Genomic DNA, 19,898 nt, shown 5'->3' with positions numbered 1-19,898 from the left:
CAAACCATCTGGAATGTTGTTTTTCCCAATAGTTTGTGCAGCTACATCTAATGGTTAACTCCAGCTCAAGATACATATGTGCCACCACTACTACCTGCAGATGTTGATGTGTCGATTGTCCAAATTTCTATGACTTATCCTTATTCATTGAACTGTAACGTATAACGTTGCATCTGTGGCCAGATCTACATGTAAAGCATCTACATCGGAAGTTCTGTAGGTTTATTAAACACAAGCTCATGATCACCAAGATTGACCCCATCTTAAAAAAAAAATAAATAAAAACGTCTACATTACTTCATCCTGTTCATATCCTATGCTTCAATGTGAGTACCTCCAGGCGCCCCAGTTTTGGAGTAAATTTGATGTAATGTAATCTTTGTCCGCATGATTACAGATGAGTGCATTATAATTTGAGACGCTTCTCAGGCATTTGTATCCCTTCTTTGGCTGGTCAGTGGTAGGAGCTGTGTGAATTGGCTCAGATGTATCATCTAAAATGACTCTCATGATAATTCCTTACAGAAACTCTTATTCTTCTGTGGTGACCAAAAGATTTGAGACTGATACAAATTTTGGTTTTCACAAAGTTTGCTGCTTCAGTTTTTATAGCAGCAATTTTGTAGTAAAAAGCTGTTCTCGAGCTCTTGACACAGCGAGTCGTTGGCTCTTGGAGGCTGGCCTAGTGTCCAGAAGTGTAGCAAAGAATCCACTTGTCCAGGAAAAACCTCAAGGACAGACTGATGTTCTGCTGGAAGTATAGGGAATGAACTGCAGAGGACTTGGGTAAAGTTATTTTCTCTTCCAAAGACCCATTCAAGGCGTTTGACATCTGGAAAATGATTGAAGAAAAGATGAGTCCTACAATGAGTCCTGTATTTATGCCAAAAGTAAAGCATTCTGAGACTATTCACTTGTGGGGGTTTCTTTTCATCCAAGGGATTGGGCTCACTCCCAGTTTTACCTAAGAACATTGACATGAATAAAAATATGGTATCTAAACATTATCCGAGAGCAACTTCTACCAACTATCCAGATGCAATTTCATGAGGAACAATGCTTTTACCAGCCTAATGGAGCATGATAAGTTGCTTGGTGGACACAACATTAACATTTTGGGGCCATGAATATTAAACTCTCTTATCTCAGTCCCATAAAGGGAATCTGTGAGCAGGTGTTTGCTATGTAATCTGAAGACAGCAGGAAATACAGGCTGAAAAACAGAATTCACGGATGTCTCACTTGTCAAAGTGCGTGCTGTTCTTTACGAACTGTGAAGAATTTATCATTAACCTGTAAACATTTCTGGACTACACTAGTCCAGCAACGCCCCCTCCTGTGATAAGCACCTCCATGTTTATGGACTTTGTACACTGTGAGCCTGGTGTGGGCGGGGTTAGCTTTCTCAGCTCTGCTTCATTCTAAATCTAAAAGCTCTGATTGTGCCGGAAATGCTGCACCCAGTAAACTGATACCTCATTGGATTCATCTTCTCTTTACATACATTACACTGCTCTCAGATGAGATGGCAAAAACATGGTGAAAGATTCCCTTTAAAGGAAATCTCTCAGCAGGATTTGACCTCCCTATTTAAATGCTCATGTACATTTTTCAAAGACAAGTCCAGCGATATTTTTACCCCGTTAATGGGAAATCAGCATTTGTATTGATTTTCAAATGATGCCAGAGGACTATGATGGATCTGAACCCTCTGTCACTCCGGTGCTATTCTCCTCCCAGCAACGCTGCCTCCTTTGACTCGCTGCTCCTTTGCTTGAAGTCACACGGCCTCTGAGAGGCTGAGAGTCAATCAGGATCATGTAGCGCTAGACAGGAAATAGAGCTGGAGTAACAGAGGCTTCACATCTTCCATAGTCCTTCAGCCTCTAGCATATTCATTTAACTGCTGATTTCACAGTAATGGAAGGAAGAACGGGCTGGCAAATAAAGGTATTTTGCTACATTAGTCTTGAAAGAGCTACATGTGCATATAAATAGTTTGGCTGTGAAATCCTGCTGATAAATTCCCTTGTAAGAAGCTGTGGTCAAGGCTCAAAAACCTCCAAGCACTGATTAGACAAGAATGGGTTCCCATCAGTCAGGGTTTGGCCCAGAAGCCGATATTCAGCTGCTATGGTGAATTGCAGAAGTCTTGAAAAATAAAAGAGCACATTGTAAATACTAAGTCTCTACATTAAACTTTTGGTCACGGCTGTATGTCAAGAAAGAGTTGGGGAGATTAATAATCTTGGTTACATTTTCTTTTTACTAAACCTGTCTGGTGCTTGTTAGGCAGCAGTTTTGAAACTTGCAACAATGCTCCTAACAATTTGCCACCAGTTTCTGTAGTGAGAAAACCTGTTAAAAGATAAAATAAATTTTGCTCTGAATAAAATTAGAAAACAGTAAAAATTGCTGTCCTTCATTGGCAAATTGTAATTAATGTTAATGCCCTATGCTGACTGGATGGACAGCAGTTTTGTCTGTTTGCATTTATAATCATGGGGCCTTCATTGGCAAATTGTAGTTAATTACTGAATATAATTAGAACATATCATATATCATCATAGTCTTCTTTATAAACTATAATTTACACCACTTTCTCGTGTAAATAATAAACCTGTTGGGACATCACTGGCTCCATCCATCTGACAACTTCTGTTTACTTTCTAAGAAAACATTTGAGGCACACCGCAAGATGCAAAAAATCACAAAATTAGCAACTTTTCAAACTAGAAAAGTGCTGTACTTATGAATTGGCCTGATTGTGTTTTAATTTCTCACAATTACCCAAAATGATACCTTGGAATGGAAACTTTTCCTTTTGTACATTCAAAGTCTCAAAACATGCCGTAGTCTAACTTTTCCACAGTTGCTTGGTTTGCTACATTTTTGTAAATCTTAGCATTGTCCTGGTCTGGATTCATGATTTATATACAGTAGCTTGTGAAAGCATTCACTCCCCCCACTTTTTACCTATTTTGATACGTTACAACCTGTGTGTGAAACATTTTGTAATCCGGTTTCTGTGTGATGCAACAGCAGTAAATAGTCCAAGTTGGTGAAGTGAGAAAAATATAGGCATAAATTAAGTTTGTGCAATCAAATAACTAATACTTGTCTTGTGTATCTGTATTCACCCCTTTTGCTATGACGCCCCTAAAAAAAAAATTCTGGTACAAGCAATTGCCTTCATAAGTCACATGATTAGTGAAAGGAAGTCCACCTGTGTGCATTCTAAATGCCACATGGTCTGTCAGCATTTAAACACGTTTTCTGAAAGGCCACAGAGGCTGCAACACCATTAGACAAGGGGCACCACTAACCAAACCACCATGAAGACCAAAGAGATCTCCAAACAACTCAGGGACATGGTACCACAACAAACCTGCAAAGAGAGGGCAGCCCACAAAAACTTTCAGCCTCTGCAAGGAGGGCATTGATCAGAGAGGCAGCACAGAGACAAACGGTAACCCTGAGAGTGCTGCAGAGTTCCCAAGCACTCCATAGAGGTGGCCTTTATGGAAGAGTGAGCAGAAAAAATAGCCTTTACTTATACATTAAAATTGCTAGGGCCATTTCGATTTTGCCAAAAGATGTGGTAGACTGCCCAAATGTATGGAGGAAGGTACTGTGGTCCGATGAGACCAAACCTGAACTTTTTGGCCACCAAGGTAAGACTAGCGCCAAACCAACACCGCTCCTCAACCCAAGAACACTATCCCCACAGTGAAACATGGTGGTGGCAGCATCATCATCATGATGTGGGGATTTTTTTGTCAGCAAGGACAGGGAAAATGGTCCAAGTGGAGATGGATGGTGCAAAATACAGGGATATTCTTGAGCAAAACCTTTTTCAGTCTGTCAGTTCACCTTCCAGCAAGACAGTGACTCAAAGCATGCTGGTAAAGTAACACTCGAGTGGTTTAAGGGGAAATGTGTAAATATTTGAGTGGCCTAGTCAAAGCTCAGACCTTAATCCAATTGAAAATCTGAGGTCAGACTTAAAGATTGCTGTTCACCAGAGGAAACCATCTAACTTGAAGGAACTGGAACAGTTTTGTCCTGAGGAATGGGCAAAAATCCCAGTGGCAAGATGTGGAAATCTCATAGAGACTTATCCAAAGCAACTTGCAGCTGTAGTTGCCGCAAAAGGAGGCTCTGCAAAGTACTGACTTTAGGGGGTGAATAGTTATTTATTCTTTAGTTTTCAGTTATTTTGTTCTATTTGGTATTTTGCTTCACAATAAAAAGAAAACCAAATGTTCACAGTTGTAGGCACGCTCTTTACATTTGCTGATGTAAATCCTAAAAAAAAAAAAACAGTGAAATTCCAGGTTGTGAGGTAGCAAAACACTAAAAATGCCAAAGGGTGAATACATTCTCAAGCCACTGTGTCTTATGTGCACCCACTAATTACAAGTACACTGCAGACGTGCATAACCTAGTGGCAACTGTGCACCTATGTGTCCTGTGAAATATACAAAACGAGTAAAAAGGAAGGACTTCCAGATTTGCCTGTAACCACTTCAGTCCATAATGGTTTTCAGTATGTCTACAGCTAATCAATTATTTGTCCATTTTGAACTCCAACATGCACTTTTGATTTGCTAGCAAGCTTCTAAACGTGTATGATCGCCTTTGGAAAATGCCATCTAAGAGCAATACTACTGGTTTCAATTTAATGGTTTCTTAAAGAGAAGACTGTCAGTATTTCCTATCTCCATTGGATGAAATTTATATATATTTCTAAAGATGCTATTGACATGAAATTCTCACCAGATGTCGGTAACCACCCATCCAACCCACACAGGGAAGAAATCCTACCATAGATGTCCATAAATTAAGTTATGTGTAATATCATCATAGCTGAAAATATTATGAAAATAAGTTGTTATATCCTTTTTTTTTCCTTTTCAGTTCCTTCAATAATACAATAGAAGAGGAGAAATGGTAAGTCTTGTATGTGTGTGCATATATTCAGGGCTGTAACAAAAATGAGGTGTATTGTTGTCAATGTGCATTTGGTGCAATGAAAAAGCACGGGCAGCTTTTCTCCATTCACTGCAGTTCAGCTCCTAGTTGGCCTCATTATGGAATCATTCACTATAGAGGATGGCACAGATGATGAAGTGTTTGCGGTGCTGTCCTGGACAATAGGGTGCTGTGATGTATAGAGACTAGACAACTTAGGGTTCAGTTTTACTGTTTATTAGGCAATATTCACACGCAGTGTATTTTTCTTCAAATAACAAGCTGCATTTTACAATACCAGCAAAAGCTATGAGATTTCCAAAAACTCCTGCACCCCTTTTTTTCTTTATTAGTTGAATTTGAGAACGGCATTTGAGCAGCATTTTTGAAATGATCAGCATGTCCATTCTTTCAGCGTTTTGCAATGTTTCTTCACACTCCTAAAGCAGTGGGTTTTTTCACACTTTTTGTTTTATTTTTGCAATGTTTTTTGCATGGTTGGGGAATAAATCTTACTTTATTAAACGTATTGTAGAAAAATCACACATGTAATCTGCATCTAAAAAAATCAAAAAATTGCTACAAAAACCTAAATTTTGAGCAAAAAAAGTTGCAAAAGCGCTGCGTGTGAACAAAGCTGTAACATAGTATATTTGTGTTAGGTTGTGCGGTTAATTACCACAATGAGTGGTGACAATGTAAGTGACTTTCTTACCCATCAAATAAAGAGTCATCTTCAAGATTATTATGATTTGGATAAAACTAAACATTGTCTTAAGATTTATCCATATGTGCCATTTTTGTGGTTATTTTCGTCTCTACTACAGTAAAATTGCATTGCAGTTTTACAAAATAGCCAATTTTTTTTTATTTTATTTTTGGCCAAAATTGACAATTGTAAATCCAGTTGTAAAGGGGTTTGAATTTGGCATTTTCCATCTCTGGTTTGCCATGCGCTTAATTCCTTCTGTAGCGCAGTAAGATGGAGGGATATTTGGCGGTGCAGAATCTTGTCACCGAGTCTTTAGAGAGTGATGAAGCTACTGTAGAGGGGAGCGGCCCAGAGCTCAAGTGTTCTCTCAGAGGTCAGGAGCCGGATTACTCTCAAAGCTTTTTATCTCCAGGGAGGACAAAAGGGTCAAATTTAAATTCCAACAGCTGGATCCTCCTTTCCCGAAAACACTTGTGGGAGAGTCACTAGGCCCTTGTACACATTAGCTGATTGGAAGATCCCTCCGAAATCTGTGGCTACTGCTAATTTGTATCTAACATTTATGGGGGCCTTAACATTACAGCTTACTGTCCACCCACTTTTATTACCCCAGTGTAGTTTGCCGTCTTATTGTAATGAAACTCTCCCACTTCTTCTTTTTTTTGTAGTTTTGTGGAGGATAAGATACATCTGAAGTATGTGACTCCAGTCATATTGACGGTCTTCGTTTTGGCTCTGTATCTCCACGCTCAACAAGTAGAATCCACGGCTCGTCTAGATTTCTTATGGAAACTACAGGTACAAATACTATACTATTGCTCATAATAAAACAAAAGAGACCAATTTAAGACCACCTTGATTTAGGGTATCACAGTGATGCCATATTAATACTAAACTAGTGGGCGAAAATTCATCTATTTTAACACTTACAATGCTGTTTTGTTAATGTCGCATCGTGACTCTTCCTGTAAACTTGCAATCATTCAGCATGGCAGATATAAGTCTACACTATGCTACATCCAGAATTATTTCATATTGTCACGTCATAAGTCAGATACACTTATTTTAGGTCTGTTTTCTTGTATTTTGTTTTAAAATAAAGTGGGCAAAAAGTAAGTACCGTAATATTAGAAAATGGAGAAATAAACCGTACAAACGCCTTGAATCCTCCAGCACTTGCACTTAATTGGTGCCAGCAGACATTGAATGTGATGACATTTTGTTTATCAGTCAGCCACTCGCTGGCCTCAGCGAGCACGCGCCATAGACGCAGTCAGGTTACTGATGGGCAGGACGTCCTCACTTTGGTACCAGTGAGAAGTACTAAAGTGGAAGCGCTGGAGCAGCGGGGGATTCAAGGGGCAAGTAATGAATAATGCCAATGTAGTTTGACCAAAATCACGAGAAGTACCTAATATTGGTTATGTTGCAATTTTACAGATCTTGGCTTAGTGAATATCTAAGGCACTACTTGCAATTCCAATTCTTCTGTCTGTGATGCATGTCATTGTGATGAGTATCTAAATCTTTCAATTGTAAACTGAAGTATGATGGCTTTAAAACTCGGATATGTACAAGGTCTTATATTGACTGATTTTTATGTCCATGCAGGCAACTGGAGAAAAGGAGGATATGGAAGAGCTGCAAGCATACAACAGGCGTCTCCTGCACAATATCCTTCCTAAAGATGTTGCCGCTCATTTTCTGGCCCGGGAACATAGGAATGATGAACTGTACTATCAGTCCTGTGAATGTGTGGCTGTAATGTTTGCGTCGATCAGTAATTTCTCGGAATTCTACGTTGAACTTGAGGCCAATAATGAAGGAGTGGAGTGTCTGCGTCTTCTCAATGAGATTATTGCTGATTTTGATGAGGTGATGACAAATATTGCATGTAGTGTTTCTAAAAAATCAAAATCTAACCTTGCCCTCAAGTCTAATACTTTATTTTCCTTCCATTGGTAAATGCACAACTTTCACTGATGTACTCAAATTATATTGGTCATTGTACATTTTTTTACTTAACTTTGTAGCTCACTTAGTAACTTTATCCACCATTTTTGGAAGACTGCTGATGACTGATGTGATTTACAAACTTTGCCCAGCTACATCTTTAGTTTTACCTAATATAAGTGATACTCTTGATTACCAATGTCCTATATTGTCCCTATCCTCCTGGTGATGGGCATCAGTTTTATTCAATAGGAGAATCACTTCTGTGTGCAGAAGAAAGTACAAAATTGATAACTACATTTACACAACTATGTAAAATATGGCTCCATTTACTTCAATGACTTATCCATGAAAAACTTTCACCCACATTACATAAAATCGCAGCCTTTATGTTTTTGTTTTTTTATGTTTGCCTTATTTTGACAGCCAGTCTGAATAAGCGCATTTGCTTGAAGATGTAGTAACACATATTTGTATGTGTTCTACAAATGGCTTTTTGATTGGCATGTTCCATAAGCTAGAAGCTGCTTTTCATTGATTTTGCCCTAAATCAAACCAAAAATTGGCATTGGCGGACCTGGGGATTGTTAATTAGATCACAGATTGAATGCTGTTCAGGCGCCTTCAGCATGGTCCCATCCTGTGGAGAGAAACATGCATTGCACTACAGGCTTATAGTTGTAGGTTTCTTTATACCCTATGTATTTTTCCATTATATTGCATGTTTTACTAACCATTTAAATGTTTTGATTGTAAGTGTGGTTACATATTTCTAGATGAATTGCAGTGAATTAATTTACCGTATTTTCCGGCGTATAAGACGACTGGGCGTATAAGACGACCCCCAACTTTTTCAGTTAAAATATAAAATCTTCTCAAAAGTCGGGGGTTGTCTTATATGCCGGGTGTCGTCTTATAGGGTGGGTGCGGAGCAATCTGCGGTCGAAGTATATAGTGGGGGGGAGTGGTCCCGATGACGAGGTGAGGGAGCGCCTCACCAGGAAGGTGTAAGTGAAGCAAACTGTCAGCGTCTGGGATGCCAGGGTTATGCAAAAAAGAGAGAGCGGTGCTGTGCCTAGAAAAACACTCCTCTTTCACTAATCTGGCTCACCCTTGTATCCTATTCTCTCCTTCTCTGCCTCACTTACACCTTCCCGAGGTGCCCCCTCACCTTGTCATTGGGATCGCTCCCCCCCACAATATGCGGCGACCACAGATTACTCCGCACCTGCCCTATAAGACGACACCTGGCGTATAAGACGATACCCGACTTTTGAGAAGATTTTCAAGAGTTAAAAAGTAGTCTTATATGCCAGAAAATACAATAATTGACTTAAAAAGTACATTATACGGGTGCTTCTTACAAAATTAGAATAGCAAAAAGTTCATTTATTTCTGTTCTTCAATACAAAAAGTGAAACTCGTATATAGAGTCATTACAAACAGAGTGATCTATTTCAAGTGTTTTTCTGTTAATGTTGATGGTTATGGCTTACAGCCAATGAAATCCCCAAAGTAATTATATCAGTACTTTAGAATAATTAACAAAAAACACCTGCAAAGGTTTCCTTAGCATTTAAAAAGGTCCCTTAGTCTGTTTCAGTAGGCTCCACAATCATGGGGAAGACTGCTGATTTGACAGATGTCCACAAGGCAGTCATTGACACACACTACAAGGAAAGTAAATTTTGCATTTCATTTGGAAATCAAGGTCCCAGAGTCTGGAGGAAGAATGGAGAGGCCACAATCCAAGCTGCTTGAGGTCTAGTGTGAAGTTACCACAATCAGTGATTGTTTGGGGAGCCATGTCATCTGTGGTGTAGGTCCACTGTGTTTTTGCAAGACCAAAGGCAGCACATCCGTCTACAAGGAAATTTTAGAGCACTTCATGCTTCCCTCTGCTGGGATGTTTTTTAGGGATGGAAATTTAATTCTCCAGCAGGACTTGGCACCTGTCCACACTGCCAAAAGAACCAATTCCTGGTTTAAAAACAACAGTATCGCTGTGCTTGATTGGCCAGAAAACTCGCCTGGCCTTAACCCCAAAGAGAATTCATGGGGTATTGTCAAGAGGGAGATGAGACATCAGACCCAACAGTGCAGATGAGCTGAAGGCTGCTATCAAAGCAACCTGGGCTTCCATAACACCTCAGCAGTACCACAGGCTGATCGCCTCCATGCCCCGCCACATTGATGCAGTAATTGATGCAAAATGAGCCCCGACCAAGTATTGAGTGCATTTACTGAACATACATTTCAGTAGGCCAACATTTCAGATTTTAAAATCATTTTTCAAGCTGGTGTTATAAAGTATTTGAATTTACTGAGATAATAACTTTTGGGTTTTCATTGGCTGTAAGCCATAATCATCAACATTAACAGAAACAGAAATTTTAACAGAAAATAGATCACTCTGTTTGGAATGACTCTATATTGAAGAACTAAAATTAACTTTTTGATGATATTCTAATTTTGTGAGAAGCACCTGTTTTTTGCAAGGTCAACTACTGCTCATGGTTTTTAGCAGGGTAAGGTGTCAGAGGGAGATTGAGCATGTTGGCATTCAATATGTCCAAGCCTTTGTTCCCACAGAAGCTTAGAATCCTCTGACAGTGGTTTATTTTGCTCGCCCAATTAAGACACATGCACCCTTGGTCAGGTAAGCATGTGCTTAGGAGAGTTGAGTAGAGTACTCCTACAGTTATTGAAGGTGTACGGCAACCTTACAGTGAATTCACAGCTATTATGTGAGGAAATAATTTCCCACTCCACTAAAAATATCCTCGTCAGAAGAAAATAATTAAAATTAAATGAATAATACGTAACTTCTGGAAGAGAGAGACCAGCTGGAAGGTTGGGAGATTATTCCAATTTATAATCACTTTTTTTATGATAAATGGGTAACAATATATTGGGTAAAAAAAAATTTTATACATATTTACACAATGTATGTTAATACATATTGACTAAAATGTTTATTTCCTTCTGAATTGTGTGGAAAGAACACATTTATCCTTCGAGTTGTTTGGGGTTTTGTTTTGTTTTTTTGTTTTTTTTTCATTTTATTCCAACCTTGAAATAAGTATTTTTTACTTCCTATGTGTTGGAAAGCTGAGGACGAGATAATATCTAGATAAATGTCTAGATCTTGGTAACCTCTCTAATGTTTTCAACAGATCATAAGTGAAGAAAAGTTCAAGCAGTTAGAGAAAATCAAAACCATTGGTAGCACCTACATGGCGGCTTCAGGGCTAAATGATACAACTTACGACAAAGAGGGCAAATCGCACATTACCGCCTTGGCCGACTATGCGATGAAGCTAATGGAACAGATGAAGTATATCAATGAGCACTCCTTCAATAACTTCCAGATGAAGATTGGTGAGTATTACAATGTCGGAGCATGATTTTCCTTCGTAATATAATGTGCTCAATTCACCTTGCCTTGACTTCTATAAATTCAACTTTCATTTAACCGTCTCAAGAACACAAGGAATAATGTACGTTTCCATCATGAAATGAATAGCATTCACAAGTGCTGAGTTGTCCATAATCTTCATTGAGATAAATAATCGTGCTGTATGTAACACATGCCAAGTGCCTTGTTCCATCATTATCAAGGTGGCATTAATATGTAATTGTGTAATGGATGTTATGTTTCCTGTCTTCTGTAACTTTCTGCCACTTTAACATCCTGTGAGGCAAATATCTTAATGTCTTAAATCTTATATTTTCTATGTTTCTTCTGCAGGACTTAACATTGGTCCTGTGGTTGCTGGTGTTATTGGAGCTCGTAAACCGCAGTATGATATTTGGGGAAACACTGTGAATGTAGCAAGCCGAATGGACAGCACTGGAGTTCCAGACCGCATACAGGTTAGTATTTTATATTTTAAATGACTTTTATATTTTAGACGACTATTGCAAACAGTCATCCGAGGTCGAGTAGTCACGATCAGCTTCCACCATATACATGCGCTTCCTAATAATGTATGGGTTTATTGAGTAAAGAGGAAGAATAACCTCTCTGGTCATTCTGATACTTATGGACACCACATCCATAGGAACAAATGAGTCAGATGAATTTCTAAGAGATAAGTGAAATGAGAAAGGGGTTCTCTAAGAGAGCTGATGTGGATTAGGATAGTCACAGTCAGTGAGCTACTGCCTTTGATTCCAAAGTAGAGTCACATAGATATAATTGTATTCACAGAATAACCAAAGCAAGTGCTAGAGCATAAATTCATAATTTTCATTGTCGCACACAGAGTTTTACAAGCAGATCGATAGATACCACATAGTGTACTGAAAACAATGCTCCTGCTGCCCCACACTCCTTGCATTTTGACATGTTAAACTTCCTGAAGGAGCACGTCAACATGCTTGCTGCATTGTTGGGTCGCAGGAGCAATGTTTTCAGCACCCTGAACCCGGGTCTATAAATTTTGACGTGGACTATGTGGTATGCAATCACTTTAGGTCCTAAGCATATGTTTTCTTTAAATCAGCCAGAATTCATTTGTTTCCACCTTCTTTTTCCACCACCTTCATAGTAACGTATATACTCGTGTATAAGCCAACCCGAGTATAACCCGAGACGCCTAATTTTTCCACGAAAAACTGGGAAAACGTATTGACTCGAGTATAAGCCGGGTATGCATTGTCCCCTCATCCCTATCCTGGTATGCATAGTTCCTCATCCCTGTCCTTGTCTGCATGGCTCCCAATCCCTGTCCTTGTCTGCATGGTTCCCCATCACTGTCCTTGTCTGCACGGCTCCCCGTCCTTGTCTGCATGGCACTCCATCCTTGTCCTTGTATGCATGGCACTCCATCCCTGTCCTTGAATGCATGGTACCCCACTCCTGTCCTTGTCTACGTGGCTCCCCATCCCTGTTCTTGAATGCATGGCTCCCCATCCCTGTTTTTGTATGCATGTCTCCCCATTCTTGTCTGCATGGCACTCCATCCCTGTCCTTGTCTGCATGGCTCCCCATCACTATCCTTGTCTGCATTGCTCCCCATCACTATCCTTGTCTGCATGGCTCTCGGTCCCTGTCCTCGTCTGCATGACTCCCAGTCCTTGTCTGCATGGCACCTCATCCCTGAATGCATTGTACCCCGTTCTTGTCTGCATGGTTCCTCATCCCTATAAAAAAATAAATCCTGCAGCATATCATTCTTGTGCCAGCAGCACTTCCGGCCAAAGATCACGTGTCCCTGCTTATTAAGGTAATTCCTATGGGAATGGAGAGAGGTGAATATTCGTTACCTTAATGAGCGGGCACTCGTGATAACCCAGCAGCTGCTGGAAGCCGACGGCTGTAATTGTGCGTTCTATAAGAGAAATGAATACTCAATGCCAGTGTAGTGAATATTCATTTCTCTTTAGCACCAGGCACAAGCTTTAGCCGCAGCCGCCGGCTCCTGCCTCCTGTGACCAGCTGCTCCGTTGACCTAGTACGGCGCATGTCAAGAAGGGGTTAAGCTGCAAATTGGCTCCGTCACTAAGGGGTTGAACCTGGAGGACGATAAAGACAAACAGGAGGAGTGGAGGGGCCATGGCTTAGCTGGAGACCTCCTACCCACAGTCCCACCTCACAGTCCCAACCCAGTGCACAAACCTATATTATAAGAAAACCTCAAATTTTCATTACACAATATGGACTTGTTCACCAAAGGTATCGTTTTAATCACTATCTTAGAGCTGATGTGTGTACTTTGCAAAATTCTGTCATTTTTTTGTGGTTTTTAATTGTCTGTGTTTCACTTTGTACTCGATAATAAACATTTACTTCTACCCTAGCACTTTCTTTGGTTATTCTGTGAATACAGTTGTTTGGGACATAGAGTACCTGTACTGGCAGTTCAGCTGCAGCACATACCTAGGCTGCGGACTTCCTCTGTGAAGCCCCGCCCACGGCCGCACCTCCGTCGCTCAGCTCCGCACACTTCCGCATGCAGCCTGTGTACCTATATTTAACATTAGGTACACAGGTCATGCAGATGTATGCGGATGCCTCCGCATGCGTCGTTTTGATGCAGCAGAGAAAAAAAGAACTTCCAACCAGCTGCGTTTGACGCTGGTCGCCACATCGTCAAAACGACGCATGCAGAGGCATCCACATACATCCGCATGACCTGCGCACCTAATGTTAAAGATAGGTACGCAGGCCGCATGCGGAAGTGGGCAGAGCTTGTGGCCATGGGCGGGGCTTCACAGAGGAAGTCCGCGGCTCAGCAAAACGCTATTGTGAAACTAGCCTTAGTCATATTACTGGGTTAACTACTTCTTGCTATAAATGTAAGTATCCATAGTTATTTTTGACCAATGTGCATTTTTAAGTCCTGTTCCATTAATTGCACTGTAGCTTGGTCGCACGATCTTTTGAAGATAACTCTTTACAACCCATGTATTTTATAGGTGATGGTCACTACTAGACAATGCCTCAACTGCTAAAGTGCCCCACATAAAATAAAAGAAACATACTCACCTCCTGAACCGGCATCCCTCTTCCAATGTCAGCGATGTGACTTTCGGCATAGAAATGACATTGTCACATAACAGCTGCAGTCTTTCAGTATTTTTTAAAGAGCGGATGTTTCTGCTTAAAGAATAATGAAGGCTACAGACAATCGATGACTGCTGAGAGGCACAGCGCTAACAGCGGAGGAGCGGAGCTGGTGCGGAAGTTGAGTATATGTTTTTTTTTTTGTTTTTATGTGGAGTACTTCAGCAGGTAAGTAGTGAACACCACCTTTACTCTTATAAATGCAAATAAAAATGTTTGTTCTCCTTTAGGTTACAACTGATCTGTACCAGGTATTGGCAGCCAAAGGTTATCAGCTGGAGTTTCGAGGAGTTGTTAAAGTCAAAGGCAAAGGAGAAATGACCACCTACTTCCTCAGTGATGGTTCAACCAGCAGTTAGCAGGAATCTGTGCTTTTAGGGGATAGGAGGAATTGTAAGCCTCATGTTGACCCCACACAGAGTACCCAGAACAATAAGGAAGCTACCTACATCATCTGCAGCAGTGCAGTTGCAAGGGGACTCAGTGGTGCCAAAGCCTGGCACCAGAAATGGAGCGCTTGGCAGGGGAGTGTATGTGTGGTGCTGTACACAGTGTCCGTGCTGCCCTGCCCGAGAGACTGTCTCACCTGTAAAATGAAAGCCCAGAGAAGCCTCTTTTCACCCTGGCACTTGAAATCAAAATACTCACAGGCGGTACTTGCAAATTATTTATTGTGAACAAGACATTATGCTTTTTTTGTCTTTTTCTTCTTTTTATATTTTATTGGGATAAACACTGCAAAATATTTTTTTCTTCTTCAAAAGACACAAAATATAAAGCTTCTCTAAAAACTGACCAAAGAGCCAGAAGTATGGGCCACAGCAGGGAGCGAGGGCATTGCCTTGTACGTTATTATGCGCTGTATGTCTTCTCTTGTGAGCAAGTGACATGTCTCCAGCAGCTGGTGGGAGAGGCAGTTCTCCATGGGATCCTCATTACCACTCACAGGGACGTAAAAGGGCAACACAAATTCTGCAGCTCCACTCTTTCCTTCCATTCCACACCATGACCTGATCTCTCGCTTTCTACAATTCCTCGCTCACCTTCAGTAAATGGCGACTGACAAACAGAGCAGGGGATCGTCCTACAAGGATCTCTCAAGGTTCATCTTCAGCGCATTTTACTTTTACACTCTAACTAGGAAGTGTTTTCGACAGACTCTCTGAGATCCCCTAGCATCCAACGAGAGTTGCATGGGGAACCACATCCTGTCCGCAGACATCAGTCTTTGCCTTTTCGACCCATTTCCTCAACTGCCTTTGATTCTGTGGAATTTCCTGAGCAGAATGTGAGGAAAACTGTGTGCTTGTGTGTCCACATCTGACAATGCACTTGTCTTTTTTCACTGTGAACCTGTTGTAATCTTTGTCTCATTTGCCAAAGTTCACTTCCAGCCTGCAGATTTATAGATTCTTAGGATTGGAGACAAGGGATACATGCCTCATCCATTGGGGGCGGCAAAGACTGTATTAGGTACTAGCTGGCTTAAGAATTCCTCAGGCTGCAAGGATAGCCAGCGCCTTAATCCTTAGGTTGTAGAAATGGTTCCTTGTACTTGTTCTGCAACCATCAGACGGTTATTCATAAGGTAGACCTTACAGAAAAGATGACCGCTGCAGGTGAGTCTGAACATTGAGTAGGGGTATCCAAAGCTCTTCAATGACAGCTTTGTGAACCAATAAGCTGCACAGATTGTATTTAAATGGTTACGTTATAGAAGCGTCTCAACTAGTGATAATGACTGTAAAAACAACATATGGTTGAGCCTCAAATATGTTATGTCGAGGTGTTACCTACCTTTGCTCTTTTCTGCCTGTTTTACAACATTTAGAGCAGCAAAGGGTTTTGTGAAAATCTTTATCCCTAAATAAAGGGCCTAACCCAGACACCTTTTAGCAAAATATTAAAATGGAATATCACGGGGGAGTGCAATTCCATGACTGGTGCCAAAGAAGGAAATACATTACAAAAATACACTTGGGCTGCTTGTGTTGGCACTATCATGTATTTTTTTTTTTTTACTATTTCTCCTGAGAACTCTCTAAGCAACACTAAGTATTTTAGGGAAGATGTGGTAGTAAACTCTACAAAAAGAGTTGTTCATTTGTCTTCAACGAAATGTAACCTCTGGTTTCATCACAACCACCGTTCCTGCACAAATCAGAGGTCTGCAAAATGTATGCAATTTTGTTTTATTTTTGCAAAGTTAGGGCTTTGTGGCTGTTGCAGGACTTCAAATCTCAGCATGCCTATGCCAGAGGAACTATAGCTTGCTAATGCCTGATGTAAAGTCTCTATTCAAGACTCACAAACTGTTGTCAAACATGCCTAGGTGGCGACTAAGTCTGTCTAGGTGCTAATAGCTATGTTACAGGAGAATCCATGGTACTTGTATGAAGGACTTCGCTGCAGCCAGCATCTTTGTGGGAAACCGGGTGAAGTGCCTTGTTCATCTAGAAAACACACTTGATATTAATGCCAGTCTCCCAGCTACAACTAATTTATCACCACATCCCATAATGTGCTTATAAGTTCTACCTTTATGTCAATTTTGTGATGTTGCTTATATTCTTAAAGGTGTTGTCTACTACTTGGAAAACCCCTTCTAGCGCTAGTAAATTAGAAAAGTCTTATACTCTCCTTCTGCATTGGCAGGATTCCTGCAATGGCGGTGCTCCGTCTTCCTGCGTTCACATGACATTGATCTAAAGCCAATTAGTGGCCACTAGTTAACTGCAGGACTCTGTCCTCCCTCCAGATGTCCATTGCGACCAAGTGAAATGTGGGAAAACACCAGTATCATCTTCCAATTGGGTGCGTGACCATAATAATGTCACGTGAGCATGGAGGAAGCTTGGTGCTGGCATAGCGCCAGTGCGGGAGACTGAATGTAAGCTTTTTAATTATTTTACTCGGAAGACTACCGCCTTTAAGAAGTAGTTATCTAAGCAGTGGATAACCCCTTTATCTGAAGTGTTTAGCTTAGATACAATTTAATGATGATACGGTAAAGCCAGTTGCTTAGTTTGCTCCGTAAGGTTGTGTGTAGGTGAGGAGGTGAATAATATAGCGCAGAATCCACACTGGTCATACATTTTTCATGTTTTTTGAACCATTAACCATTAGCAGGCTATTGGATATAATTCCACATTCTGCAGACTTTTTGTATGTGGAAATGATCTGAGTTGCAGAGTTTTAAATCCACAGCATGTCACAGGCAAATGTTCTTCCTATCGATTCCTGCAGATTTTGTAACAAAAGCCATAAGTGCAGATTTTATACCAATTACCTTTTTCCCACTTCAGCAGGAATATTCAGAGACCAATGCACACAGTTCGGTGTGGATTTGGCTCAGGTTTCACCTTGAATTTCCTGCAGAAATAATCTGCCGCATATGAATTTACTCATACAAGTAAGTTCTCCAGTAAAAAATAAGTGAACTTGTTTATATATTTAGAATATTTATTCACCTCCCCAAAAAAATATTTCTACTATCCCGTACTAGGGAATAATTTGCTGTCGATGGGACCCCTTCCGTTTCAAGATTAGGAATTTGTAGCCCCATCCTAAATGGAGCAGAGGTGCGCATGTTCGACCTCCTGCAGTCCCAATGACAATGAAAGAAGCGGAAATAAACCATGTGCACCTCTGCTCTATTCAAGATGGGCCTCGCAGAGTCAAGTTCTTGGGGTTCAAAAACGCAGAACTTGTGATTGCTGGAGGTACCAGCGATCAAAACCCCAGGAATCAGCAAGTTATTCCCAATCTGCTGGATAAGGGAATATCTCTTTAATATTCCATCACATTACAAAGTGGGGTGTATTCCCCACCTTTCTCCATGGACACCTCTATAGACTACACTGTGGCCACCTGTAGACTGTACAGAACCTCAACAGGGGGGAGAGGCTGTATCGCAAAAGGCAGTAACATTTACAAAGCACATCTCACTAGACAACTTGATTTTAAAGTGACCTTCCAATGAAAATTTGAATAGTTCTCACTAATGACAAATATAAAGTCAGCGTATCTGGTGCCCTCCTTGTGAGGGTGCAAATGGGGGACCAAAAACAGCCGCAGAATCGTTGACGAAGTGGGCACCAGGACATTTCCAGTGTTGTCTGTAGGGTTACTTTAAAGGCCCGATTGAGCAGTTCTTTGTCCTAATTTGTAGAGAAAATAGAAATAGACGTTGGTTCCATGTAAAATTGTACGTGTGTGATTGCTTGCAGCATGATACAGGACACAGACAGTTGGTTACATCCTATGTAGGTATGTCCATCCTGGCATAGCAGAGTCGGTGCCACTACTGTATTACCCTAGGAAATATAGGAGGGGAGACGCTTGATTTACAACTAGAAGCCGCATTAGTGAAGGTTCCCTGGAACTATTCTTGTTTCATCATAAATCCTTCCAAAACGATATACTCCTTTTTTTCTGACATCAGAGTTTCATAGTTACATCGCAGAGATAAGTATGTGACGTGTTTTATAGTTAGGACTTCCTTTGGCGAAGCACACGATTTTAGGACAGAGCTATTCTGAGGAGCAGTTCTGCAACATATTTTGTGCATGTTCCTGAGGAATGTCTCTAATAGTGAAGACTGTTCCCTTTTGGAGCAGTAGAATTAAAGGGGTTGTCCACTGTCCAATGAAGTACTCCCGATTGTAAAATAAAAACAACATACCCTCATCTCCTGCAGTGGCGCCATTCCAGTGATGCTGTGTCTAACAGGGTTCGCGAGTCCAGCAGCCAGTTGGCAACTTCTATTCGCCTGCTGCGTACCTGAACAAGCCTCAGACAAGCGGAGGAAGTGAGAACCCAATAGCAGCTGCTGATTGGCTGCAGGGCTCATGTGACATAACAGTGTTATGTGAGCCCCGAGAGACACAGCATCGCTGGAACAGTGCAGTGCTGCTGCGGGAGGTGAGTATGTTATTTTTATTTTACATATCTTAGCACATGTTTTAGGATGGGGATATATATATATATATATATATATATATATATATATATATATATATATACACACATACATACACGGTTTTTAGTATTCTGTCGCTTGAAAAAGGATTGTTGTATCCGAAACGTTGCCACGCCGTTCAGGCAATAAAGTCCACTTTTTTCTTTATTTTTTGTGCTGCCCAGTCATGAGAATGAGACTTTGAACACTATACACCATAATTTATGTAAGGAAGTTATTCTACCAGCGACCCTTCTCTAGATAGAGACCACATTGAAAAAAGTGTGTTTTATTTGTTCAACCTCTTACTTACTGTGCACATGAATTTGTGTTGTTTTACCATGACATCGGCAGCAGTGACATTTTTTTGTTGACATCGGTGTCTACTGTGAGATGTTGATGATGATACGTGCGGCTTCTGTACTTCTAAATTTCTCTTTAAATCCTCCGAGTTTGGATTTTAATGTATTAAGCGTACAAATTTTTTAGATGTTTTAGAACTACATATATATAAATATATTTATAACATATAATTTAAATATATTTAATCTATATGTTTAAATTATATCAGATGGGGATTTATAAAATGTAAATATATATATTTATAAATAGCTTTTGTAAAATGCAGTTGTTACAGGTACTAGCTAATAAAACAGTAGACTATAGACTATATAAAACGTGGATGGGGAACCAGAGGCCCTCGATGCCATTTTATTCACCCACCACCC

At 40.5% G+C, this 19,898-nt stretch overlaps 1 protein-coding gene across 1 annotated transcript in view; it reads left to right on the top strand.

Moving 5' to 3' along the window:
• Positions 1-16,097, top strand: part of ADCY6 (adenylate cyclase 6) — a 299,518-nt gene extending 283,421 nt beyond the window's left edge. The window contains exons 18-23 of the mRNA XM_069758332.1: positions 4,921-4,953; positions 6,355-6,484; positions 7,298-7,561; positions 10,816-11,020; positions 11,391-11,515; positions 14,441-16,097. Of these exons, the coding sequence (XP_069614433.1) occupies positions 4,921-4,953; positions 6,355-6,484; positions 7,298-7,561; positions 10,816-11,020; positions 11,391-11,515; positions 14,441-14,569 (886 nt within the window). The 3' untranslated portion in view covers positions 14,570-16,097. The remainder of the gene's footprint in view (positions 1-4,920; positions 4,954-6,354; positions 6,485-7,297; positions 7,562-10,815; positions 11,021-11,390; positions 11,516-14,440) is intronic.
• Positions 16,098-19,898: the final 3,801 nt, after the last annotated feature.

Source organism: Ranitomeya imitator, chromosome 3 (genome assembly GCF_032444005.1).
Source record: "Ranitomeya imitator isolate aRanImi1 chromosome 3, aRanImi1.pri, whole genome shotgun sequence".
Classification (NCBI taxonomy): Eukaryota; Metazoa; Chordata; class Amphibia; order Anura; family Dendrobatidae; genus Ranitomeya; species Ranitomeya imitator.
This window is presented reverse-complemented; position numbering and strand designations above follow the sequence as displayed.